General features: G+C 39.4%; 2 protein-coding genes and 1 long non-coding RNA gene across 11 annotated transcripts in view; 1 reads left to right on the top strand and 2 right to left on the bottom strand.

The window, feature by feature from the left end:
• Positions 1–9,900, top strand: part of LOC111253981 (lysosomal cholesterol signaling protein-like) — a 21,382-nt gene extending 11,482 nt beyond the window's left edge. For 3 of the 5 annotated variants that reach the window (XM_022814329.2, XM_086974381.1, XM_086974382.1), the window contains 12 exons: positions 416–588; positions 1,124–1,248; positions 1,691–1,925; positions 2,475–2,645; positions 3,817–4,013; positions 4,336–4,450; positions 4,697–4,869; positions 5,543–5,603; positions 6,787–6,888; positions 7,062–7,132; positions 7,433–7,545; positions 8,534–9,900. In XM_022814329.2, coding sequence (XP_022670064.1) covers positions 416–588; positions 1,124–1,248; positions 1,691–1,925; positions 2,475–2,645; positions 3,817–4,013; positions 4,336–4,450; positions 4,697–4,869; positions 5,543–5,603; positions 6,787–6,888; positions 7,062–7,132; positions 7,433–7,545; positions 8,534–8,613 — 1,616 coding nt within the window. In that variant the 3' untranslated portion in view covers positions 8,614–9,900. The remainder of the gene's footprint in view (positions 1–415; positions 589–1,123; positions 1,249–1,690; positions 1,926–2,474; positions 2,646–3,816; positions 4,014–4,335; positions 4,451–4,696; positions 4,870–5,542; positions 5,604–6,786; positions 6,889–7,061; positions 7,133–7,432; positions 7,546–8,533) is intronic. The other 2 variants (XM_022814330.2, XM_086974380.1) reach the window with 2 other exon arrangements.
• On the bottom strand, positions 8,762–12,076 carry LOC147754204 (uncharacterized). The gene is made up of 2 exons (XR_015316638.1): positions 10,665–12,076; positions 8,762–10,163 (listed from the first exon to the last, which is right to left on the bottom strand). It is a non-coding gene; the product is annotated as an uncharacterized LOC147754204 (long non-coding RNA).
• Positions 12,077–14,287: 2,211 nt separating this feature from the next.
• Positions 14,288–25,251, bottom strand: part of LOC111254480 (uncharacterized) — a 19,539-nt gene continuing 8,575 nt past the window's right edge. For 4 of the 5 annotated variants that reach the window (XM_022815368.2, XM_086974359.1, XM_086974360.1 and 1 more), the window contains 4 exons: positions 19,912–20,416; positions 18,147–18,323; positions 15,421–15,607; positions 14,288–15,025 (listed from right to left, as the gene is read on the bottom strand). In XM_022815368.2, coding sequence (XP_022671103.1) covers positions 14,944–15,025; positions 15,421–15,607; positions 18,147–18,323; positions 19,912–19,963 — 498 coding nt within the window. In that variant the 5' untranslated portion in view covers positions 19,964–20,416 and the 3' untranslated portion in view covers positions 14,288–14,943. The remainder of the gene's footprint in view (positions 15,026–15,420; positions 15,608–18,146; positions 18,324–19,911; positions 20,417–25,251) is intronic. The other variant, XR_002675043.2, reaches the window with a different exon arrangement.

Here is a 25,251-nt window from a genome sequence, read left to right on the forward strand (position 1 = left end):
GTTGAGTGGAGTTCAGCACAATATGGAATCGTAGAGAAATAGTGTGCAGCCAAAAACACTGCATTTTTAAAGCAATGGTGCGGAGGGAAGATGTGTCTTATTAGCATTATATGTTGTAGTTCTACCAATTACTATCAGGGGCTTTAGTTACTTTATTCTATTTTTAGCATTGTAAATGCCTTTGCCAACCTAATATGTGAAATAACGATTTAGGAAGACCTGTAGAGGCGACGGAACGTAGAAAACTAAGGTCGTCGTTATTCTTACACCCTAGTCTGCTTCCACAGATAGGTTCGCCCTCTCTCTCTCCTGTATAGTCCATGAGATCGAGCATTAAACACTTCGCCAAGAATGCCCCTTGGTACATACGTCGAAGGATCGCTGTTCGAATTACTTGCTTTTGGTTTGTTTTTAGCAAGCGTAAAAGGTGATCGAAGTGTCAACGGCCCTAGCCAAGCGTCGTTGCTGGCACGAACAGTCCTCCGAACCCTTGCCTATTCTCATGTTGTCGTCTGTCTACTTGGAGGAATAGTCAACGTCACTGGATGGCAAAAGTGCTTGCCCTCTTTCGTTGAGTCCAGCTTAAAGGTGAATACACAACAAAGCTGAAGATAAGATATATCGCAATCTGAGTTTACACTTAAAGTAATAAATAATAAAGGTATTCAATAAGAGATATGAATTTTTAAGACACTTATCCCTCTTTCCAACATCTCGCATGTTACGACTGACCCTCTGGTTGCCGTGTGGGATGACAAAACTTTTCGCGCTAAAATGTACGAAACAACATGGATTCAAGAGTCATCGAAGGGCTGCAACAACAAAGTTCCTTAAGTTCGGCAAAGGGATGCTACAAAACTTCACGTGTGTGAACTTCTTCTTTAGCCTGATACTATTCGTGGCTAGCACAGTTGGATAATAGACATCCTGTGCTGTGATGGTGACCAGTCGTACATAATTCAACGTAGATTCCCTTCACTGCACGAGGTAGCCGTAGCTAGTTGAGTTTGTCAGATCACAGCGGTCAGTGCCAACACCGTATCTGCAAATACGTGTACATAGATAGTTACGATGTAGTAGTTGCTGATAATTTTTGTTTGTGTGTGTTTTTGTTTTATTTTAGACCACAGGAGATTCATTTGCTTCGCTAATTCTTTTCCTTCTCGGATTTCGATTGGATCATCAGAAAAACTCAAAATCGCAGTCGACCCATAAGCTCTCGGTTATTACACTCAGCATTACCAAAACGTAAGTGCGTATATATTCAGCGGATGTACAGTCCAATGCTACAAGGCTGGTGCTGAAAATCGTGTCTGCGTTCGACTATTCATGCGTGATCTGACCAGAGACTAATGTATTTAAAGGCCTGAATATAATAGCGAAAAAAAATACTAGTTAAGGCGTTCAACGAATTGTAACTCGTTGCCGCTAGTTCCAATAATCGAGAGAGACAAAAAAAAATACATACATATTTCAACAATGTTAGCCATAGCATATGTTTTGAAAATTTTGTCACAGCTACTCAGGTGATATAGGCACAGACGTATATTACTACTGCTTATATATAAGTAAACCCACAAAAAATGCGATATTAACTCCCTTTTAATTAAGACTCCCTTTTAATCAAGTTAACAATATTTGCTGTTAGATGCTGATTTTCGATAATTCTAAAATGAATTTCTGTTTGTAGCATCGTCCTACCTATTTTGTGTCTGATTGGCGTCCGCATTTTGTCCGGATCGGTAGCCCTGTCCAACTTTGCTTTTATTTATGGAGCGGTACCTACACCGCCGCTAGTGACCGTCTACGCCACCGAGTACTCTATCAATCCGCAAGAAATATCGATGGCCGTCTGCATCTCATCTGTGTTATCACTCCCACTGCTTTTTGTTGCATCAAAAGCTACTGCCTTAGCTATCGCTCAGGTAATAAAAACATCTTATACTATAGTAACAAGCAGGAACTACAAAGTTTTACTTAGAGGGCATCTTCTTGTGCAAAAAAAGAACTCCCATCAAATTAAACTATTTATACTCGAAGGTAAAGCATGTCTCACGTGAAAACGAAGACAAAAACGGTTGCGATACGAAGACTACGATATGTCAATTTATATTGACTTTGAAGAGGTAGCACCAAACTTTCGACAAGAGTCCAGCGGGTAATTTTAATTTTCTCAGAAATTTCAGTATATTGAATTTTAGTCCATGTTTTAGTGACCTGTAAGAATTTTATGCTCAAGGACTGACCAAATTCGAGATCTACTGCACGTTTTAGGCCAGGAGCTAAAGACGATTTACCTTATAAAGACAAAATACCGATCTGAACTATCATTCCGTTACCTCAGAGGAAAAAATCTGGATGATTACTGGTAACAGGTCCTCCTGGTAACGGTCCCATGAAATCCAACCGAAAATAGGCTAGCGATTACATTGAAAGCAATTATCCATAGTACATATTTTTTATTAATTATTCAGCCTGACACTTCAGATTATGCAGCATTGTCATCTTCGCTAGTGCCGGGCGTGCTTTGTCTGTGTATAGCAAATTTTCTATGTGGCCTCCTCATCGTTGTCTACCTCACAAAGATATCGTCTCGTTATACTCTGCTACCTTTTCATTTTATTCTCTGCTTCAGCTTGACACAGGTGAGTATAGCGTAGGTAACGATTTGATGACAGACAGTAGACTCTATTGTAAAATAAGCAAACATCTCCGATGATTTTTATACTGTTTATAATAAACGTTTCAGCTGTTCCGTCTGTTGTGTCTGTAGATTTATACTAAATAACTACTGACGTTGTTGTTGGGACCGGATTAAGAACAATCGAAGCTAGTTTGACTGATACGTTATTCAATATTACAGAATCCTTACTGTCATCATCAGAATTGTTTGATCAGCGTTGATAGGTTGACGTTAAGCGAGCACGGACATCTAAGCTAGCTTGCTATATATAGTAACAGTACTTGGAAAACCCAACCGGTAGATACATGTTACTAAGTTGATCATAGGGCAGCAAATATATTTGCCCACATTTCAACCGGTTTACTTAACCCATCCAGAGCTGAAGAACTCGTTCAGCCAATTGCTGAGATTTTCTTCATCGCTGAGTGTCCCAAAAACGTATATTGAGTATCTAAACAAAGTCAGGTATTTCAACGATACCTAAATAATTGAATGATGAATATTTAAGATCATTCATATCAGGATTGTTGACAATTCATTACAGATGACGTTATTAAATGATTTTACAATCTCCCATAAACTTGTAAGTACTAGTTATTTAAGGATGCTACCTAATAGTGCGATGGATATTGGAGACCGTAACCATTTCCACGCTCCATAACTCTGAAAATAGAAAATGAAACGCTTTGGTAGAACTGCACTTAAGCCAGCAATATCTATATGCACCTAGACGAAACGGAGCGTAATGGTGGACTACAGATATCTACTTTCTAATCGAAGCTTTTGTTTGCCAAAAACGAATAGACCTGCATACAATAAACTCGCCCACTACGTGTATTAAATCATTCCGAGTTCCATGTCCGGTATTGCCATTAGGAGTTACCTCAGTCGGCTGGCCTACGGATTGAAACGGCTTGTTTACGCCCGTGTTCGGGCCTGGACAGGCACATGTTCTTATTTTTAGTAGGAGATCACGTTAACACTGCACCATTGCGGGAACTGTCGACTTAAATCTAGCGTTACTATAGTGCCGCCTCGTTTTCGGAAACACACATATAAGCAAGAAGTCATACTTTTACCCATCGAATTCAATGGTACGTATTTGTTTTCATTATCTGTTTCTTTCTTTAAAGATTTTGCAGTCGGTGGGTCTTGTATTCTGGCATCTACCTGAACTAGTTTTGGAAGTGTATCCTGTATTTTTCGTGACCTGTGGCCAAATGAGCGGAAGATTATTTCTTGCCTTCTTTGCCATGAGTATTTCACCATCGCTGACAGAAAGCTCACAACTGGAACGGTTTAAACGACCGCTAACATTTATTGGATTCAGGTAAAGCTTACTCAAAATACACATTTATATCTTTAGATGGTGTAGAATGTAAAGAGCGTTGCTTGTTGAAACCTCCATTTACAGGGTCTTTTTTTTTGTCAAGTATTATCCCGTGTTTAGCTTTATCGACTGTAGTATTAAGTTGGACTTATCAGTAAGTCCAACTTCATACTTCAAGTTCATTTATTCAATAACGAACTATTAAGTGTCATTGCCTGGGAACAGAATGAATTAGAACGCTTATGAAGAAAAGTTCCGAAGGATAAGGCATTCAGAAAGCTGTTTTAATGCGGAAAGGGTGTAAACGTCGCATACGTTTCAGTTTGCCTGCGTTAGTTACATTATCGATGCATATCTGGGTGGGACCCAATGAAGATATTCCAGGCCAAGGGAACCCACCTACAGCATTGCCGCTCTTCCTTCACGGTCACATGGAGGTATCGTAACTAAAAAACAACCAAGCAGAGTCTCCAATCATGACACATCATAAACTTAGAGCCCTTTAGATTATGACACATCGTAAATTTGTCGTAAATCATCGTAAAGGATGATGGAGCCTTAAGACAAACCTCAATTTTAAATGTCCGAGATACTGTCGCTAGGAGAAATTCAAGCATCACAGAGTTACAGAAATACTAAGGCCATATTTGCGTCAGTTTCACGTGTTTGCTTCGCCGTTGCAGATGGTCCTCTTCGCTTGCATTTTATCATTCAGTCTGTGTGCGTCATTCGGCTCCCTGCTGGACATTTTCTTCAGAGACACCGGTCTGTCTAGCCCTATCGTCGTCGTCAAAGAAAATGTCCAATCTACAGCTATTGCAGAGAACCCGCCCGCGACAACCACGAGGAACAAACCGTACGTACTCATAATGGCATATACTAACACTCAACAAAGCACTACGTATTCGACCGGCGTTTTAGCTCCCTTCATAATGTTAATATATAAAATGTCAGTGTGTGGAGACTGGTTTTTCAAGTTGATACGGCAAATTGGCCTTAATATAATAATAGGGTGTATTTATGTTGGCCAACGCCGACATTGACAGCCGCATAAAATTCTAGCAAATGCTCTTTCAACGTAGCTTTAAGCTAGGCGAACTGATTTCTCAAGTTTCTTATTCTGTCAGTGCTGACTAATACAGCCCTAGGCTCATTAACAGAAAATGTCTGAATCGTTGGTTGGTCAAAACAGGACTATTTAAAGGCTCATAATTGAATCCACATAGCAATGATTAACACCTCACACAGCATCGCTGGGTTTCGTCAACTATATATGTGTCTGAAAAATTATCCGAAATCTAAAAAAGAATCAAGAAATCAATAGTATGTTCTTAAGGTAAGCACAAAATTGACAAATTGTTTTCATTTCTACACATCTATTTCCATACAAATAGTAATTTGTTGCTTATGCTAGTCTAGCATTTATTATTTACTCAGATTAACCAGTACGGATAGCTGCGGATTATTAGGCAGAAATATAGGACGCAATGTAAGCATAATGTCCCTACTTCGTCCTGCTTTCCTTGTAGGACACGTCATCGGTCGAAACATATGCTTGCACTAGTCTGCCTAACTGGCTCGGCCTTTGTGGTAAGTCGAATAAGCCCATTTGGCAATACGCGCGCGTTTTTACGTGTTTTTTTTTAAAAACACAGCTAGGATTGCTGATCTTTACGCACCCGTATATAGTTACTATATATTACTATATATTACTATATATATACGTATATACTAACTATATATTAGTTCTAACGGAGATGGCGATTATATGTTATGTCAGCGATCTCCATTAGAATAGTCTCGACAGCGACACGAGCACTTGCGGCTCGGACTACATTGCCTGCCTGCCTGCCTGCCTGTATAATCCCTTATCCCGCAGTCTATATATCGATGATAATGAGATTCGCGTCACAAGGTTTCGCCTCCTTTCTTCCTTTTCTGTTTCTAATTTAAAACGATCGTTCTGTGACGCCGACAAACAGATACGGAATCAGTACCATGCATCTAGATCAGGGTAACCGTTTTGTTCCTCGGTCATAGACTAACGTATTTTCCAAAAATGTTTTGTTTTACATGAAAGTGCATCGTTTTTAATGCGGTTTACGATTATCTCAGTATCTCATAGCTATAAGAAGACGGTCACTATTTAGTTGTTGTTTTTCATCAAAACAAATAGCGATTCGTCCACGCGGTATCTGTCTCGAACAGAAGGCCGTATCAAAGGCCTAGATTATTTTCAGGAAGTCAATGTTACTTTAACGCATTCAGCTCTTTACTATTAAAGCCTATAGATTTATGCGTAGCCTAATAAGTTGACACTTAAAGGAACTCTGACGAATTGATGAGCGAGTTGGATCGAAGCCAACGTTAACTGTCCTCCTTCAGTTGCCTGCTGAGGTCTTCAGACGCTAATGTACTTTTATTTTTGGCTGCCGAAGTGATCAGATCACTATTCTGTTACGGAGCATAGCCACATAATAGTAGATCGACCAAGTTTAACTATGGACCCTCTATGTTAAAATTGCACTAGTTTTTTTTTTAACGTGACATTTCCTTATATTAGAGTTAGTGTACTCACTCCCTTCTGATATTCGTCTGATCTTCTATTATACAATTTTGGGTGAAAATGTGGAATGTCTTCTAAACAGCGTCAAGAATTAAATTTCAAGACCTCCACAATAAATAACTAGCCCAAGCAAACTTTCTAATCGAACCTTCTCTCGAAGGAAATCACAGTAAATCTATCTCATTCGTCATTAATATTTCTGAGCAGGGCTTAATTCATACGTATTGGCGTATTTCCGACCCGAATCGTAAAGATCGACCCCTACTTATGGCCGTTGAATTCCTCGATGGGTACATGACATTTTCGCAGGTAAGAAACCTTCCTAAAATTTACTCAAAGGTTGACGGGTCAATAGATGTGATGGAAGTTAAGTTGCCAATGAGAACTGGCTCTACGAAAGAAATGCCCTCCGCAGAAGACGGCTGTTTACGCTTATCCCATAAGTAAGTGTATCATATTTTGATTTCAATGCTGTCATCCAGGCCGTTATCATAATGATTGTCTACGGCATCCACTCAAAATATTATGGTCGAGCGGAGCGGATCATCTACACGTAAGTATCACAGCATTGCTGCGCGCGCAGCAAGCTCAATAACAAAAGAAGACGAGCAAAAAAACAACACTAATTACTGTTCATAATATCAATTACTTATCGAAATAGTAAACACATAATAGCAACAAAATGAGATTTATATGTTGCAATTGTATATTAGCGTTAAATTTCTTTGATTATTTTAAATTATCTATTTAATTCGCCTGGTTCGTGTTTGCCTGTGTTTGTTTCGATAATTGGTTCATTTCTGCATTTATGTTTATCTGTTTCATCATGCATGTATCATTTGGTTGGTTGCAGCAGTCGGTTATTCCGCAAGCTTTGTAATTTTGTTAGTTCGTCATTTGTAGTAGCGTCGTTCACAGCACACGGTCTACGTAGCCAGCATTCGCAACCTGTATTAATCAATGCTGGTAAGCTGGCTTCTATAAACTGTTCCGCCAAATAGGGTAGCGAATATATGTCAATATGGGTTGTTCAGTATGAGGAGGAATCAATCCTATGTTTCAAAATGCGTGTAGTTGAGGTACACTTGTACTCGTGACTGTCTACTTGAACATCTTCACTTGGCTGTCGCAGCGAGAATCGAAGGCGATTGCGAAGAGACGCTCGTTTCTCCTTGCTCTCACATCATAACAGTGACCCATTTTTACACCAAACTGTGACCTTTAAAAATTTATCCTCACGGCAGACGGTCACATTGGTGAGTGGATGGAAGTGAAATGACGGGACATCGCCCATCGATGTATAGCTGTGAAGACTGGTTATCAAGAGTGTTTGTTTGGTGGCAGACAGCACGGCTTAGAGTTCTGGTTCGTAACTTACAGCTGACGGGTACTAGCCATAATTAAAGGAAACGATGAAAAAACTTCGCATTAAGTAGTAAGCAGAGGTGAATTACTTTTATTAGCACAACAACCCTCGATGTTATACTGCAGGAATCATGGCGGTAAATATGCAAAGTTGGAAACTCTTTGTCGTCCAGCATACTGGCTAGACATTGATCTCACGGACTACTATTTTCATACAAGAAAATTAATAACATTGTATTTCTTACTGAGCGACCTCTTTTTTTTCTTTAACAGAGCGCGATTTTTTCACAGATAACTAACAATCGTCATAACATCCGACTGGGAGTTCGCAAGGTTACACTTGTGTGTTCAAAGGAAGATAAGATTAAATAGTCCTCAGATTTGTCAACAACCATCGCTAAGGTTCTGAATGTACAATATCGAACTTGGATTGACAAAGTAATAACTTAGTTAAGTGAAGATGAACATTAGGATCTCCATTCGGGAAGATGGGGTAGGTGGCTTGCTCAACTATGGAAGGCCAATTTAGTTTTTATTATTAATATCTATAATAGGCTCTACGATTTCATACGTATTTCTATCATTCCAGAATTCGATATCGACGCTAAAAGGCCTCCGGCCCCTGCGCGTGCTATTCGACCGGTGATCATGTCGACGATGCGCTTTTAACAACGCTTAAATATATATACACATATACGGAATAATGAAAACCTATATGGCAAAATAGAACAAGTTAATACTCTCTCACACAAAAAGGTCTATGCAGCTTTGGAGTTACAATGAATTACTGAAAACATAAATGCCTTCAGTATTTGTCTCGCAAAGTTAAAGAAGCCGTAACATATGACCCGTTTTATGTAGCGTCGTATGTAACTTTTTTAAAGAATTTATTCAGATTCAACAAATCCAAACAGTTAACGTTATTCGATGCTGAACAAGACTACAACTTGATAGATCTTCTTCTACTTGTCTATAACTGATTGAACTTAAATGATACGTAATGACAATAATAATCATGTTATGGCCGTTCCTGATAGCTTGAAATCCCTGATAGAAATGATCTTTTTCTGGCCACTCGCCTATGATTTATTTGGTTTATCCACTTTCTTTTACTGCTGACGAAGTAGAAGAAACCTAATGATGCTTAGCCTGACTTGTCAGAGACGCATTGGTAGGCTCCCACAGTTAAAGGTTTGCCGGTACGAGCAACGCGTAGGCTAGATGTTGTACGTCACTCTATATACACAATAGAATAGCGACAAACTACAATTGCAGAAATCCTGTTATATTCATCAAAATACAAGTATATATGCACTACTTTATGACACTACCTGGCGCTGTTAGGTATTTGGCTTGCCATACGTTTATAGCTTTCTAACGAGCATGGTACATTGTCGAGTGAATATTCTTATATAGTTGTTAAATACTTTGTGTCCAAACCACGTAAATTTATGCTGTTCGTCAGTGAAGAGCTTATTGCCATGGTTCTAGTCGACTACTTCAAGTTAGTACTGATGGCTTAAGCATAGACGTCACTTACATCGTACCGATAACTTGACTACGACAAATGAATATTTTTATCAACTTATCGCACCGCCGGCCGGCTAATGAAGTTCTTAGCACGCCAAGAACTTCTCTTGCATTGAATAAACATTAGACTAATTCTATTGTAGAATCATCGCAGTGCTCGAAGTATTCTAGAAAAGAAGATCACGAATTGGCGCTATTCGGGCTTCAGTGCGTGTTGAGAACAAACAAGCGGCACAACTAGGAGACTTCGCCGCTCCGACAAGTACGAAAATCTATTATCATACGGCTTTGTTCAATAAGGGTCAGTTCTTGTATATATAAACGCATTTATTAGTACGAGCTCAACGTAGTAAAATGAAGTTCAATATATGAAGTTCTAAATGTATAAAAATAAAAAAAAACGTTCTATTCTGAAGCTATGAAGAATTATTGGCATTTTTCAATATGCATGCCCTTGCTTGAGTTCGAGTACCTTGAGGCATTTAATAGGCACTATTTTAAAACTTCTACTACTATTACTAAAGTGCACCTTTTATTAGAGTAAAGCTAGCTAGATTTCATTAATTTCAATTACTTATTTTAAATCGACTGACTCGAAGTCAGTATAAAACTAAAACACCACTTATTTTGCCTCAGTGGGTAGTTGTTTTCGCTCAGCAACAACAGTTTTTCTTAGAGTAACATCTGTCCTGTAATTTTAACGCGAAGGTGATGAATTTGTTAGTCAAGCTTTATCATTCCTTAGAGCACTAATTAAAAAAAAAAAAGATATTTTCCAGGTGTGTGATCTTGCCCCAGGAAACAAAATCTGTAAAATGCGCTGTCGTTTCAGGAATATGCATTTTAGGTCTCCGTCGCCCTCGGCTTAATACCTTATATTACAAAACACTCTTCATAAGCTACTTCAAGAATCGATATGTCTGATTAGCTATAAACCACACTGATTGTTTTAGTGAGATAGCTGAGACGTAAACATTAAGGTTTAAGACACTTTTAACTACAAGTTATCTAGCAGTTAAACATGATCTTGATTGACGATGCAAATGCGAACGTATATGCGTAAATTTGTTCATAAACTAATATTATTTATGCATAAGGTTAGTTTAGATTCTGTTATATATACATAACGTAGTATTTGATCTATATATATAATTACGTAAGAAAATGTTGTTAAGAAAGAATCTATTTACCTCTGCAAACCGATGAATTGGCCGCAACAAGCACACAGACTCTCTCCTTCGGAACAGTGCACGTATGACCTGCCAAATTTCGTATGATCGCAGCTTCAAGACGTCGTGACGATACAATCACCTAAAACGGTTACACGACGCCTTGAGAACTATTTGTAACTAAGTTAGACGCTTCCTCATTCAGCCGATTCTTGCCACATTGTAACATTCCGGTCACTTTTTTTTCTACTTGCTCGTCTTCTTGACGCGCTTGAGCTTCCGGCAAATATGTTAGGGACACCAAGGAATAAGTGCAGTCTGAAGATTTTCCACTTGACGGTAAACCAAGATTGCAGAAGTATCCACAATATAGTCCAACTGAATGCGGAGGTCTTCGATTTCTTGAAGATAATCAAAAGCTTGAAAAAATTGCAGTTGAATTATTATACGTCACTTCATGCTGTTTCACACATAACTGTTGGCGATAAGGTCAATCCGATTGCTATTTATAAGGCAGCATGCAATCAAAGGCTTTTGGGCTCGCAGTTCGAGACGTAAATAAGCTAAGCTTTTGGTTCCATATTTATGTTTTAACTGTAGGGTCAGCGCATTTAGAAAAATACGCTTGCAGAGAGTGCAATACCGTAGATCATAAAGATGGATATTGCTCTAGTTACTCAAAATCCTGGCTCAAAATATCTATTTATCGCCAAAAATATTGAAAGGAATACAGAGCCATAATTTTGATGCTAATATTATAGCATTGAGAGCAAAGCTAGACGACAAACTTGACGTAAAGACAGTAACGCCGAAGGCTAGTCGCAGTATCGACCGTGTTAGCCGATAAATATATTGTAGTATAACCATTAACCACTACTATTTACGAACTCGTCAAAACAGAGACGTCACTATTATAAGCAGAGGCACCTGGTGGAGAGGTTTAGGTCGACCGCCTGTTATAATTACAGCCTCAGATAGTTAATACGCAAGACCACATATGCCTAGAATATTTCACGGCCAGCTTTGTGGGGAAATGTGAACCAAGAATGTGAACCACCTGGAAATAGCGTGAATGAAATGATCCCTTAATTACGGATACGTTCTTCTGGAGGCTCCGCAGAAGATAACCCAACGCTCCGTTCAGGCCTTAAAAATGTTGTCAAAATGAGTAGCATGCGAAACAGTAGCTCGCAGAGTAGCTACAGCAGAAACATCCGACCGTTTTCAGTCCTAGACTAGGAAAATGCCCTAAAATGACCACACTACTTTGAACACGAGACAACACCCCCGTCTTTCAGCCTGTATAGTCCCGTACAATATTCTTTTACGGGTCAAAAATGAACTTCAAAGACAAGTCCTTTGAAGCCTTTAAATCTTGTTAAGTGTGCTTCTGAGCCACGAATCGAGAATGACCTGAAGGTTCGGGACCTGAAAGTTCACTTGGACGAATGCTTCTCTCATTGTTGTCTACATACATACATTGTCTCACTGATTAGAGCAAAAGGCAGACAGGCGGGCAAAAAAATAAAACGATAATTCAAATGCTCAGAACTTCAGAGGTTAACTAGTAGGGTGCTTACGCACTCAGCCAGGTTAAATTCCTAGACCCGCTGAACAAACTCCTGACAATAGACCAGCTCATAGGAGAAAGTTTAGCCGAAGCAAAACAACGTTCAATTTCCCCTCTCGCTACGATCCGATTCTCCCTGTAATCGTAGCGGCCGTCAGTGCAAGCAGAATACGATACCAGCACTGTGGTTTCGTACAAAGGGCCATATATCGCCGAGTGAGCCATTTAGCGTGCAAGACATTTTTAACTTTTGTGGAAAAGAGTTACTTCAAGATAGAAAAGGAAATACCTGTGCTAATATACGCGCGAATAGACCACGACGTTTAACAACTAGATTTTTCGATTGTCACTTTAATATCAAATATGGAAAGATGATAATCTTCTTAAGTTCAAGGGTTCAAACAAGCTGATACTATAGCTCATCCAGTAGATAGGATAGAATCCCGGAGCAAACTATGGTGACAGCTTCTGTCGACCAGAACGGCTTTCTTTGAAGCGACTGAAAGTCTACAGCGTATATACCGGATTTTCAAGTGTTTACAGTAAACATTCAGAATAGTTCAAACTGGCCTCAAAAACTAGGCGGTCAATTAAGCCATCTTGAACTCGAAACACGAATCGCTCGGTGAAAGAAACGAATGTCTACGGACTGTAAAATTACGTTACGGTATGCTCCAGAGATTGCACCAAGCGCGTTCACCACGTATGGAAACGATAGCAAAATTATCACTGTATTGGCCAAATATCGACCATTTTGTCAGCAGTCACTTAGAACGTGTAAACGCAGCAAAGAATCCTTTAAAAATGTCTCTACAACCCTAGCTCCCTGGGAGAGAGCGGACGCGTCAACGCTGGACTAATCTATAGTCATATACTTCCTACGCTAATTAATCTATTCTAAATAGCCAAAGCTGTACGTAGTACACGTAACGAGAACGACACTGACCATATGTGCTCTGAGAGATATTTTCGCTCGGTTCTACACCCCAAAGACGATTGTTTTCGACAATAGATCTTGTTTGAGGTGTATTTTTTGGATGCTTCCGCTCCATCTACAGTCAAATGAAGAGGTTGAAAGAAGGTCAAATGACAGTGAAAGTTTCGTTAACTTCCCTGAAAAAAGCCTAGTAAAGGAACAATAGCAATACGATGCTTGTACAGCGACAAACTTCAGCTTTCAACTTTATCGGACTATGCCGGACGTGATCAGCGGTGCTGATCTTTTTTTTTTGGAACGAAGGGAACGATACTCAACTTACTATACTAGGAGGAACCCATACAGCCTAAACAAAAACACAAAATATCTGTCGAGATAAAACGCTACTTCCACCGTCCGTCCGTCCGCTAAACAGCCTTTATATTCGCCTTTATATATATATATATAATTATCAGTCAACGAAAACTTCAGTTTAGACTCTTTGAGTGCTTCGAAAACGAGTCGAAAAGGCACCTTACAGAGTACTGATTCACGGGGTTTTTCGGCGAAGACACGCAGACGAATTACGGGTTGGAGCGAGCCCTGCAGCCAATCATATCAGAGGCCAAAACCTGTGCCGTTCATAGAACGAGGTCCAACCGGAATCTACAAACCACCTAAGCAGTTGCAAGCGACTGGCCAGGGCCAAGCATATATAAGCGACAAGATAAACATTTGCCCAATATTTTAATAAAGGGGAAAATGTACAGCAGATAATTATAAGAGTATATAAACTGTTAAATATATACCAAAATTCAATACCATAACAGGGTATCGACATAAGCCGTTACACAAGCTCCAAGGCACACGAGAGTGAACTTATCTCTTTTTCGCGAGTTGATTTTTTCGTCTATACGACGCTCATAAGGAAATGTTCATGGATAGCACGAGGCAGACAAAGCCATTTTTTATATACATATAATGTATAGAACTTTACGAAGTAGATACATTCCAATTAAACTTTCCAGTATTTAAAGAAAGTTAACCGAATAGATGTCTTCAAACTTCATCGGTGCAATTTAAGATGAATAAACTATCAATACAATTATTTCTTGGTCGAAACAATTTTTATTACTATTCGACAGCAAGTAAAACTCATTTAATCTTTTACAAAAACGAAGTGATTTATTAACACATTGAAGTTCTTATTACTCAATAAATAAGCTTTGAACTTATAAACAGTTCTTTTTTTTTTCTGTAATCGTTTCTTTCATATGCTCCTATTACACATCGTAAATAAATACATAGAGCGTACATTTATCCGTTTCGCAGTAAAATCGAAAAATTCACAATATAACAACATAGAACGTGCGTACACTGGCATTTCTAATAAGTACTAGCTTCTTCTATCTATATGAGATACAGAAGAAATTTGTTAACTTAATTTTATTGTTTGTTACGTGAAAGCTTTACTAATGGCTTCGTATTCGTTGTTCTGAATGCCGCTGCATTTATCGGTGCAATAATGGATCGTACAGCCGGTTTTAGACGATGAGCCTTAAACAAAAGGGCCTGTATTTCGATAATAAAATCGCCAAAAAAATAGTTTTCAGCTGTTGCTCCAAATGGATACCGTTTAGCTTGAAATTTATATCAAATAAAAATAACCGGCATATTATGGAATTTTATAACTGCAGAACGTATGCCATAAAAACAAGTTTCAAATGCGCTTAAGTCACCTTCTGGCTTTCCTGTCTGGCCTCGAGATTCTGGTTCACCGTTGAAGAGATGCAGGATACTCCAATGCAGAAAAATCACAGCTCATCGCGAATCCTACCAAAGGCTTTCCTCAATTTAAGCACCACCTGAGCGAAATCCTTGTTCTTTAAAACAAAACTGAAATATAAATTTGACATATTTAAATACACACGGAAAACTTTTCGATCAATCAGGTCCCGTCTCAAACTATAATGCTTTTGTAGCTATGTCTTAAATCAGCTTTTGCTGGCCATCTGTTACGAAGCATTGAAGGCAGTACCAATGTACAATGAGTTAGCACATCTAACAGCAGACCTCTGTGTGAAAATGAGAAAGAGGCGAGCAATAGAAATCACTCAAGTACGTCTAATTGCTACTAAATAAAGAGCGTTTAAAACAGCGGCGAACTTGTAAGGATTAGTCCAGGATCAGCATTTAAAGTAATGCTGTGACAGCACAGATAGTAGGATTTTAGAAATCCCAAGAACAGAGTCGCCCACATTTTGATTTATTTGCGAGACCCAATTACTTACTCTACGACATGCTCTGAGAGGCACTTGCTCTCAGTCTTTAATGATTCGTCATTTTTCCGTTTAAGTTCATCGTAGTACTTTGCTATCGCGGAAAAGTTGTCAGACAGATCAGTGAGAAACTTCTGCACCGAGTAGTTGGGCTCTGCGGAGCCTAGATGACAAGCAGCCGTATAATCTGGAAGTGTCTCTGGATAATCAAGGGTAAACATAATAGGGAAGTTCCGTTATCATTGTAGTAGTACCATCAACCTATGTTTTAGTATTCTTAGCCTAGCTCGTGTATAATTCAAGGACCCGAAACACATATGAACTGGATGGGTGACGCCAGATACTTTTAACTAAATTTAGAAACCCGTTTCCTACTTATTTACAGATGACTCAATATTCTGGAATTTAATAGTAAATACTTATATACTTTGCACTAACCATGCCCGCTGGTACCTCACTAACTAAATAATGTGCATTGTACTCAAGGTGTATTTATTCATGCATGCCTTCAAAAAAGCATTACAAAACAAATATCGAGCAAAATGAGTTTTTCGCCTGCAACTAATATCTTGTAACGCCTTTCGACATTTATGTTGCCTGTTGTCACTATGATAAACCCAAACTTTTCTGGGACTGGCCTTAAATTAGCCACAATTTATCTAGGATCTCCCCCTAAAAGCCTACAGATATTTCCCGCTGTACAGTTTGATACCTGCTATCTTTTGTATTATACTTTCTTCGACTCAAAAATTACCTCCAGTCCTGAGCATGTCGGACTAAATTGCTCTCGCAAGTTAGACCCATTTACAGCCCGCAGCGATTGAGGCTTAAATCCGTATTTTATGTGTCTTTATGCAGACCTGTATGTTTTCCTAAGCTCCAACATTCTATTTTTTCTATTTTATGTTGAGTACCTGGTTTGTGTCTTGTTATTTCCAAAAATAACTAACCTTCTTTTTTGAAGTCCTCTACAGAAAATATGGTTTATTGATATAGACCCTTGTGAAATGTCTTGGAACTCGGAGCGCAAGTATTTGCGATTCAATTCTAACCCTCTCTACTGTTTGTTTGTTTCTGTAGACCATTCGAAATTGCTTTGTTTCATTGAAGCCCATTGTAATTCTAGAGTAAGCAGTGAGCGGGATTTTACGCCGACTTCAAATTCTAAGGATGACGACCTTAAGTGAGGGAAAGCGCATTTTCGATACCTACTTTATTTTGCTTTCTGCCGACGGCAGCCAGCTACCGAAGTGGCACAGGATAATTGTGCCGTTTACATTGAAAACGGTATAACTGAGATAAACCAATTCAAACTGATTTGCGAAGTTCAAGAATGACGACTTGGACGGAAGGATGCACCTCACCTCGATCAGCCATCACCGAATGAAGGCATTTTTGAAGGAATACTGCCAGCAAACAGTTCGTGAATTGGGAGGAAAATGAAGGAATTTTATATGGCTATCAATAGATAGCTTAAATCTACAAGATTTGCTTAAATATTAGAAGTTTATATACCTATGAACGCTTCTTTTACTGAGTGAACATCACTATATACATGGGTTCTCCCCATTGCCTGATCACTGGTAACATTCGTATCAAGTTTTTACACAGAACTGTCGCCGCCGACGAAAAGTGCTTTCTCCACGTCGATATAAAGCAAAGAAAACAACGGGTAACGTTGGGAGATATGCTTAGGGTTACTCAAACCAAATTTTCGTCCTAAATAGACTATGATATGCGCTTGTTAAGACTGAACACTGTGAACTGTATGAAGAATAATAGAATGATCAAGAAGGATCTATTTGTAACACAATCGCGTTAAGTAAACAAGGCTATCCAACAAACAACCCAACAGACGAGGCGAGGTTATCCTGTTCCACAAAAATTCCAGGCCGCACATAGCAAACGTGTCCTGCAATGGTTTCAGTGCAGTTCTTTTGCCCTCATCACATTCCCTTGACCTAGTTCCGATTTGATCACCGGTGAGGAATATTAGCAACTGTGCTTTCGACAGTGAAAATGATCTTAAATGACGAGACCTTAAAAGTTCCAACGAGAATGAACGCATTGGTCAACAGACGGCAAAGGGTCGTGAAGAGCGACGGTGAATACGTGATTTGTTACAGGAACTAAAATAAGCCGCTGGCTCTTTACAACACCGCTTATGTTGCAATCTAAAATTTTACTTCTAGATCCAAGTTGAGCAAGGTCCAAAGAGTCCAAAAGATGAGCAAGTATAGTATTACGTTTATGCAAATTCAAGGAAGACTTGTGTGTTCGTGATCCAGATAAACTCCTAGATCTTTGCAGATTTTTAATACATGAATACTGTGAGAAACGTTGATGAGTACTAAGCACCACTCTTCCTATATAGTTTGATAGTGGCAGATGATAAAGATGCAACGTAAAGATTTCACTCATTAGCGGAATACGGTACGAGCGCCTTCAGTCGTTCTTCGAGAGTGCTTTCTATAAAGATAAAGCATTTTAACTACTTAAATATTAGAACAGGAATTGTCGCCGAGTCGCTTCTGCTGCAGTTCTGCTTATGGGTGAATTCTTCTATGTTCATAACAAACTTCGACTGAATTTTGGCAAGGTGGCCTCGTCGGGTGTCGATCTAGTTAGTAATCGTGACGGTGATGATGATGATAAAAATAATCATGACAATAATTATAATAAAATGCCTATGGTAGTCAAAAGCAAACGTTGGTTAACGGATAACGTGATTTACCCACCGAAAAATTGTTCCACGATGCTTTCGGCATGGTCTGCGAATACAGGCAAGTCATTGAGCTTAGCCATAATGAAAGGTCTGAGCAGGTTCAAATAATTCGTCATATCGAGCACAACAGAGGCTGCATTCGCACGGAACTGTTTTACGTCAAAATCCGCACTATGCCCCATAACGCCACCTGTAAAATAGTTCAATGATTTTTAACTTTGTAGTTCTCTAAATATAAAAGTCGTGCTTACTCCTCTAGATGTCTCGTCTCCAAGGTTTGGAAGTCTACGGCGGGCAGGGCAGGGCAGGGCACGGCCAAGTCCCCATTAGGAACTTTAGGGACACGTTTTCATGTAGAATGGACTCCGGGCATAGACATGCTCGTAGAAACAGAAAGAGGCGGGCCACTAAAGCCGCCGCATTCAGGTTTCTTTATAGCACTAAAAATCAGTAACTGCAATACAATGTCCACTAATCAAAACAAGTCACTATTTTTGGGTGTATCATTTAGAGCCCAAGCGTGATCGAACCCACAAAAGTAACAGAGACCAGAACATTATGAACGCTTATCCCTTCCTATATCTGACCACTGACAGGTCACGCATTCTTATTGAGCCAGACGGGTAAAATAGTTGAATTATACATACATATATATATATATATATTTCAGCGGCCGGTTTGTGGTAGCAAGCATCTGTTTATTTCTTAATCTTAGTTCCAGAAGAAGACCAGTGCTTTCTAAGGCAAAACAGCGACCTCACCAAGGTTAAAAACCCGAAAGCAACAATGTAGTTTATTGCCAGTTTTCGTGCTGCCTCTAAAAAAAATCCAAGGAAAGCTTCTGTGAGGCAAACCAAAAGATCCTTTATGAGGCTTAGCCTATAAGGGCTAAAAGAATTATAAAAATGATCCGAAAAGCGATTTTTTACGATTTTCTATACGTTAACTAACGGCTGTTTTGAAAAGGCGAACGGTCTTTGCTCCACGTTGTATGGTGGTTATGTTCAACAGACGTAACCGTCAACATTGACGCCTTTAGCACAAGCAAAAAATCTCGCCGATATATCTCTTTTCGTTTAAATAGTTTCAAAAACAACTTATTCAGATGCTCTGCATATATATACATATCCAAAAAAAAAAAAGGTTCATTGGTCAATCGTTTGTTAGGACAACGTAGTTCATTACACGGTTGCTGGCGGAAATAAGTTAAGTAACGTTTATCTTATAAAAACAACGTTTAACCATTGGCCGATGCTAGCCAGATAGACTGCTGTGAATTATATGATAATTTCTATTCAATGTAGCCTTGTTATCGGGCCGCTTCACTGATTGACGCCAGATGGACACGCTTAACAATTTCAGACATGGAACAATCGTTTTTTAACTATTTTTATATATTTTGTTCATCGCAATAATAGCACCACTTTAAGCGCCATCTATAATCGATGCCGGTATAGTATTCGTCACAAAGTTGTTCAACAACGACCTCCGCTATCAAACAATAAAGGATTGCCAATCCGCAGTGTTAAAAGAAGGAGGATACATTTTTTTTGCTAGTAAAGAAGTGGTTTTCCACTTCAACGACACGATTTTGTGAAATTCATGGGTTCGATCTTTGTTGCTTTGCGAAGTTTTAACATAGTATATAAGTTTACTCTCAACTGGTATAAGTTCGTACAATGGAGAAAATCTGTTTGCCCGAATTGGTGGATAATTACAATAACGTAGGCAGTATCTTCGGTCAAAGTGTACCTGTAAATTTCAACGTGATCACCTACCTTGGATCAGTGCGAGAACGACAAAACCAGCCACAGTGACGTTGAGGTTCATTTTGAGTTTGTTAATTATGCGAGAAAAACTGTCAGTCGTTTTCAACGCCCCAGTACCGACTTTAAGGGAACTACACCAGTTATCTACAAGATTCGCTCTTGTCACTGGTCAAAACTTGAGACTGGCCGCGCGAAACATTGAGGAGGATCAAGGCTTTAGGACAAGTGACTGCGGCAGCGTTCGTTGATTTTAGGCTCCCTCTCACTTGTTCACGGCCGCTACCACTAGCCAGTAGTTGTAAAGTGGTACGGGATCGTTGGATTGAAATATCCCGTATGGCCGAGGCGCCGACTGTAGTTATGGTAGGACGACGACGTATGACTATCTCTCTATGATGATGTCTGCTTGTCCTTTCCTATACTTGACACATCATCAGACGGACGAGTTCCCTTTGTTCTCAGATGGATATGTGAATCAGACAATCACTGGCAGAAACGTTGTCACATACGTGGCCTGCAATAGAAAACGCGAAAGTCGTATGGTATTAGCAACGGGGCAACGGGTGCAGCGGCAGTAGGAGCGCTCCCCTTCGATTTGATGTTGGAAATTACCAGGGAACAATAGTGTGTCTTTCTCCTTCGAATAACATAAATAGCACCATCGGTTCCAGTTGTAGGTTAACTTCTGGGCCACTCAATAGCATGAATAATACCTGTGTCTGTCAAAAAGAGAAATGAAGCAGGAGAAAAAAAGGAGAACAAAGTTGAACGATATTAGGAAGAAATTATCCACTGTCACCTGACGAATTCAGTGCGTGGGATATAAGGAAACGCGCCAGCAAAAGTTGTTGCACTCTGATACACGCAACCGATGTCAGATTGCTCGGCAAGAAAAAATCACAAGGTTCTGTAAATACTTTGCTAACGAGTGTTCTGTTCCTTTTAAATACAGGTTCATCTTAATTACGCCTTGTCGTTATCTTTTGAAATACAATATATTGTACAATTATAATGTGCCATAAATAGCAGGTTAAAAACGGAGTCTCGGGAACTCAGATACCCCGATCTAACTGACCATCTCATCGTCAGCAGGAATCCTCGTTTGTTACCTCACGATGACACCGCTGTGTTGCAAATGTCTACTCGTCGATGTTCTCTTTGGGTGAATACGTAGAGGCTCAAATTTCCAACTTCGACAAGTTATATTTCAGTGGATGAAACTAACTTAATTGAGACCACCACCACCACCACTGTTGGAATCCTCTACTTTAGAGCAATATTTCAGCGGTAATCTAGGCCAAAACAAAAAACGTGTTAACAAAAGAAAAACTTGATTTTAAAGATCGCGTAAGTACGATAAGCTTTTCCGTTGAGTGGCGGGTAGTATGTTTTCCATGTACCATAAAGGTAATAGCATAATAAAAGGTTGTAAGCAAAGGATGTAATCGTAGGACGAGGTTAAGAGTCTACAAAGCGGGATTTCAACTGACGGTATTATATGAATCGTGTTTTTTCTCTGAACCGCGTGATGATCGGCACCATAATCGTAGTGGTATCAAACGGTGACATTTTTAAAAATATTGCGCCACGGACCGTGGCTATTTGTGTGATTTTGTTCAAACGCTAACAATAGTGTGGAGTTAGGCTCTGAGAATTGCGGCTAGAGGCTATTCGCTAAGTGTTAATGAATTGTGTGGGAACTAGATCCATTGCGTTAAACAATACTCGCTTATACGCAACGGATCTAGTATATCCTGCTTTTTTCTCCGAGAACTTTTCTAATGTTGTAATAATAATAATAATTATATAATAATATAATCTAATGTTGAATATATAGATCAGCAAATCTAAAATACAACTGCTCAATTATATGAAACATTAACATTTCAAGGATCAACAATGGCTTTACGAGGAAGAGTCGTAATTAGGAACTTTTGCATGTCGGTTTTAAAAAACCCACATTTTCCGAAGTTCAACATCATATTTCCGAGCTAGTATTTCTTTTACTAGGTTTAATAGTTTTTGCGTTCTGCGTTATTACTAGAACGAGGGAGAACATTATTATTATTCTGATTATAGATTATTTCCGATAATATTAAATAGTTCTGTATGAAACGCGACATAGTGAGGTCTAGTTTTTTGATTTTATTGGTATTATTAACTTTTCTACTCCACTGCTGTAGAAGTATAGCGTACGAGAATCTATGAAGCCTCGAAATGCAATTTCGACGTTAGCTTAGGAAATTTTTTTATTGAAAAAGTGTAGAGGTTTAAACAAAATGGCGTGCTACGAGCGTAGCTTCTAACGAGTATGATGAGTCTCTCTCTAACCATATGTTTTGCAATTTCGTCGGTGTGATTCCTGTAGCGTGAGGTCGGGCGTTGTAACGAGAGTGATTCGCCTACGCTTACTTAATACGTAGTCTTTTCATTATCTTCTCCTCTTGTTGACGATACACTTCAGCCGTCGATAAGGCACGCCTTATCAAGTTATAGTGCGTAGCATTTGCACTAGACCACTAGGCGTACCGTAAGCTATTACTCAGCTAATTTAGGGTGATATCCCTCCTGTTCGAACGTATCGACACTAATAAAACCGTCTGCCATTACCATAGAAGATCTATTTTTCATCACAGTCACAATTTTATGCAAGAATGAACCATTATGTTGACGTTAGAGCAAAAAAAATAACCTTCTGTACGTCGCCGTTTTTAATTTCCGCAAAGGTTGTGCGGCACCCGTTTGTCTAACTTTTTTTTTATCTTCTCAATTTGTCAAAAGAAAACAAGCATATCATGTTTACGTACAGTAAAACTGACAAGGGTCTTTGAGACAGCAACTTTGGGATGGGTCGGCTGTCACCACAGGCTTTGTATCTTCGAAGTTTACATTCATAGGGGGTCTTTTAAAGGACCCATTTTTGAGTTCCAGTTCTTTTGGAACCAACACCTCACGGTGTTTCTAGCAGCAGCCTCAGCTAATGCAAGATTTGTCCACGAGCTATTTCTGCCACTATAGTTTCAATAAGGAATTCAAGTTTCAGAGGGTACAGATGTATCTCGAGCACAAAATGTCGCGAACTGTTGTAATTTTGAAATATTAAATTAATGTTTGCAATTTTTCATACTGATATAGGTCATGTCCATGTCTTACTATTGGTGCTCGCTGCAACTTTACAGTGGAGTTTTATCTTATTAATGACATTTTTAGATAGATATAGGCTAAGTGATGGTTGAGGCGGTAGCAATGCTGGTATCAAAAGCGTATTCGAATCTATATATTTGCGTTTTTGTGAATAAGGAAAAATGTTTATTCTTCTTTTTGAGTAAGTATACGCATGGTAAGGAGAGTTCAAGATGAAGGCGACGAGGCACACGTGAAACTTACTTGCTGTTTAGGCCGAGCGCCTACATTTCATGACTTTGACCGTGATGCCGTTATGCGAAACATCGCTAGTAGGACGAATTGAGAAATTCGATCGATACCGACCCAAATGATTCGTACATCTGGCACCTCTCAATTCTTTATTTTTTTTAATGGAGGGAAAATCGAACCATTTTTCAGGTTTACTTTCTCTCTATTAAAGGGCCTAAACAGGAATAAGGAATTTTGAGCATCTGGTTTCATTAGCTATGAAGGTACCGCAGCTATTGCTAAGCGTTCTGCAGAGCAGAAGGCCTGCAGCTTAGAGTTAAGCTGTGTGTTTATCCAATTATTCCAAGTCTTGCGATTATCCGTCGTAATTTCAATACATACGACTCAGGTCAATTAAAAGGGTTTAATATATAAAAAATAACGTACGCGAGATGTCCTTTCGCGGACCCTTTGCATAGGTGGATCCGTTTCACAGAATTCTGAGTCATGGATAGGCATCAATTTCGCCGATTATTTAGCAAATAGCGTGGATTATTTTTAGCCTTAAGCAATACACTGTTTTTCATATACTCTCCAGGAACAAACTGGAGAAATCAAGTCACAAAACCGGGACGGCCGCTCAGTGTGATCGTCGCACATTTAGATCAGCAAAGAACTTACAGATAGGTTATTCTACGCGCGGTGCAGTAGGTCGTTGAAACAAAGGTTGTTAACATCCGTTCGGTTCACAGCAAGGTTTGCATTACCCTTCGTCCTGCACTTTCATGATCATGTAAAGCTGTTGGCGTAGTCACTTAGTTGAAAATGGGCTTCATCGGAGCAGCCAAGGTGACTTGACGTTGGGTAGACCTGGCCTCACTTTATTTACGAGTAAGCCAGTTATTCGTAATCGTAAAGCACTATATTAACAATGTAACTTTTCACCATTACAAAACTGCTGTGTTTGTCGCTCGACAGTGCGTTAGTCCTGGATTGGGCTTCTGGACCACACTTTACCACCTAAATCTGCCTTATCTTCCTGTCGTTGTTCGCAGGGTAAAGTGCTGCACACCCATCCATTTTCTGGCTATATAGACGTAGTCATGAATTTATTCATAGATTCAGATTATAATTGTTCCATTAGATCTCGGTTATGTTAATCCGGCGGTATGTTTTTATCCCGCAGCCAGTATCCTCTAGCGCCCAGTGAGTTTAATTTTATGTCGCCCTGTCTTGACGTCCGCACGATCGGTATGCGCGCGTGTAGGGTAGGATTCCATTACTCCCAAAACCGACTAACGGCTCTTACAACTCCTGCGCTACAAAGCGATTGGAACTGCTTTGTAAGATCCCTTGACGCCTCGCGTCATTCTGATATAAACTCTACTCTCATCTTTTCCTGGCAGCACATTTACAGATCCGTTCTTAACGATGAATAAAAAGCCATATTTCCGAGATTTACTACTCGCAGACTACTAGAGAAACTAGCACACATCGTACCGTGTACGCATACATGTCTTCTAAACGAAATCCATCTGTCCAGAATAGTATGCCATCACATGCCAGACAGTTTTCTTTGCGCTTGAATGGTCCTTAAGATAGTTAAAAACATCAAAGTCTCAATTATCTGAAAGTGTACAGATCGTAATTTTTTTCGGTTGAAACGGTAGAGATTGTTTTGCATGAGTAAGAAACCATATTGCATTACACTGATCGCGTAAAGTCGGTCCCGTTACAGAAGTTAGTAGTGATCGTGACTGATGCTTACCATTTGTCTTCGCTACACTCCTGTCGTTGAGCTGGGTGGTGCCTTTAGGCAGGATCGATGCACAGTTCCCCGAGAGCGCTTCGACTAATAAGCGCCAGGCGTCTTCCGAATACAGTTTAAACTACCTGAACTAACTCAGAATAAGAACTTACCCTTCTGTAGCGAAAGTAATTAATTTCACCTTTCTTCTAATGCTATGTAAAAACTTCAAACTCTCTATATATATA

Source organism: Varroa destructor, unplaced genomic scaffold (genome assembly GCF_002443255.2).
Source record: "Varroa destructor unplaced genomic scaffold, Vdes_3.0 BEIS01000007.1, whole genome shotgun sequence".
Taxonomy (NCBI): Eukaryota; Metazoa; Arthropoda; class Arachnida; order Mesostigmata; family Varroidae; genus Varroa; species Varroa destructor.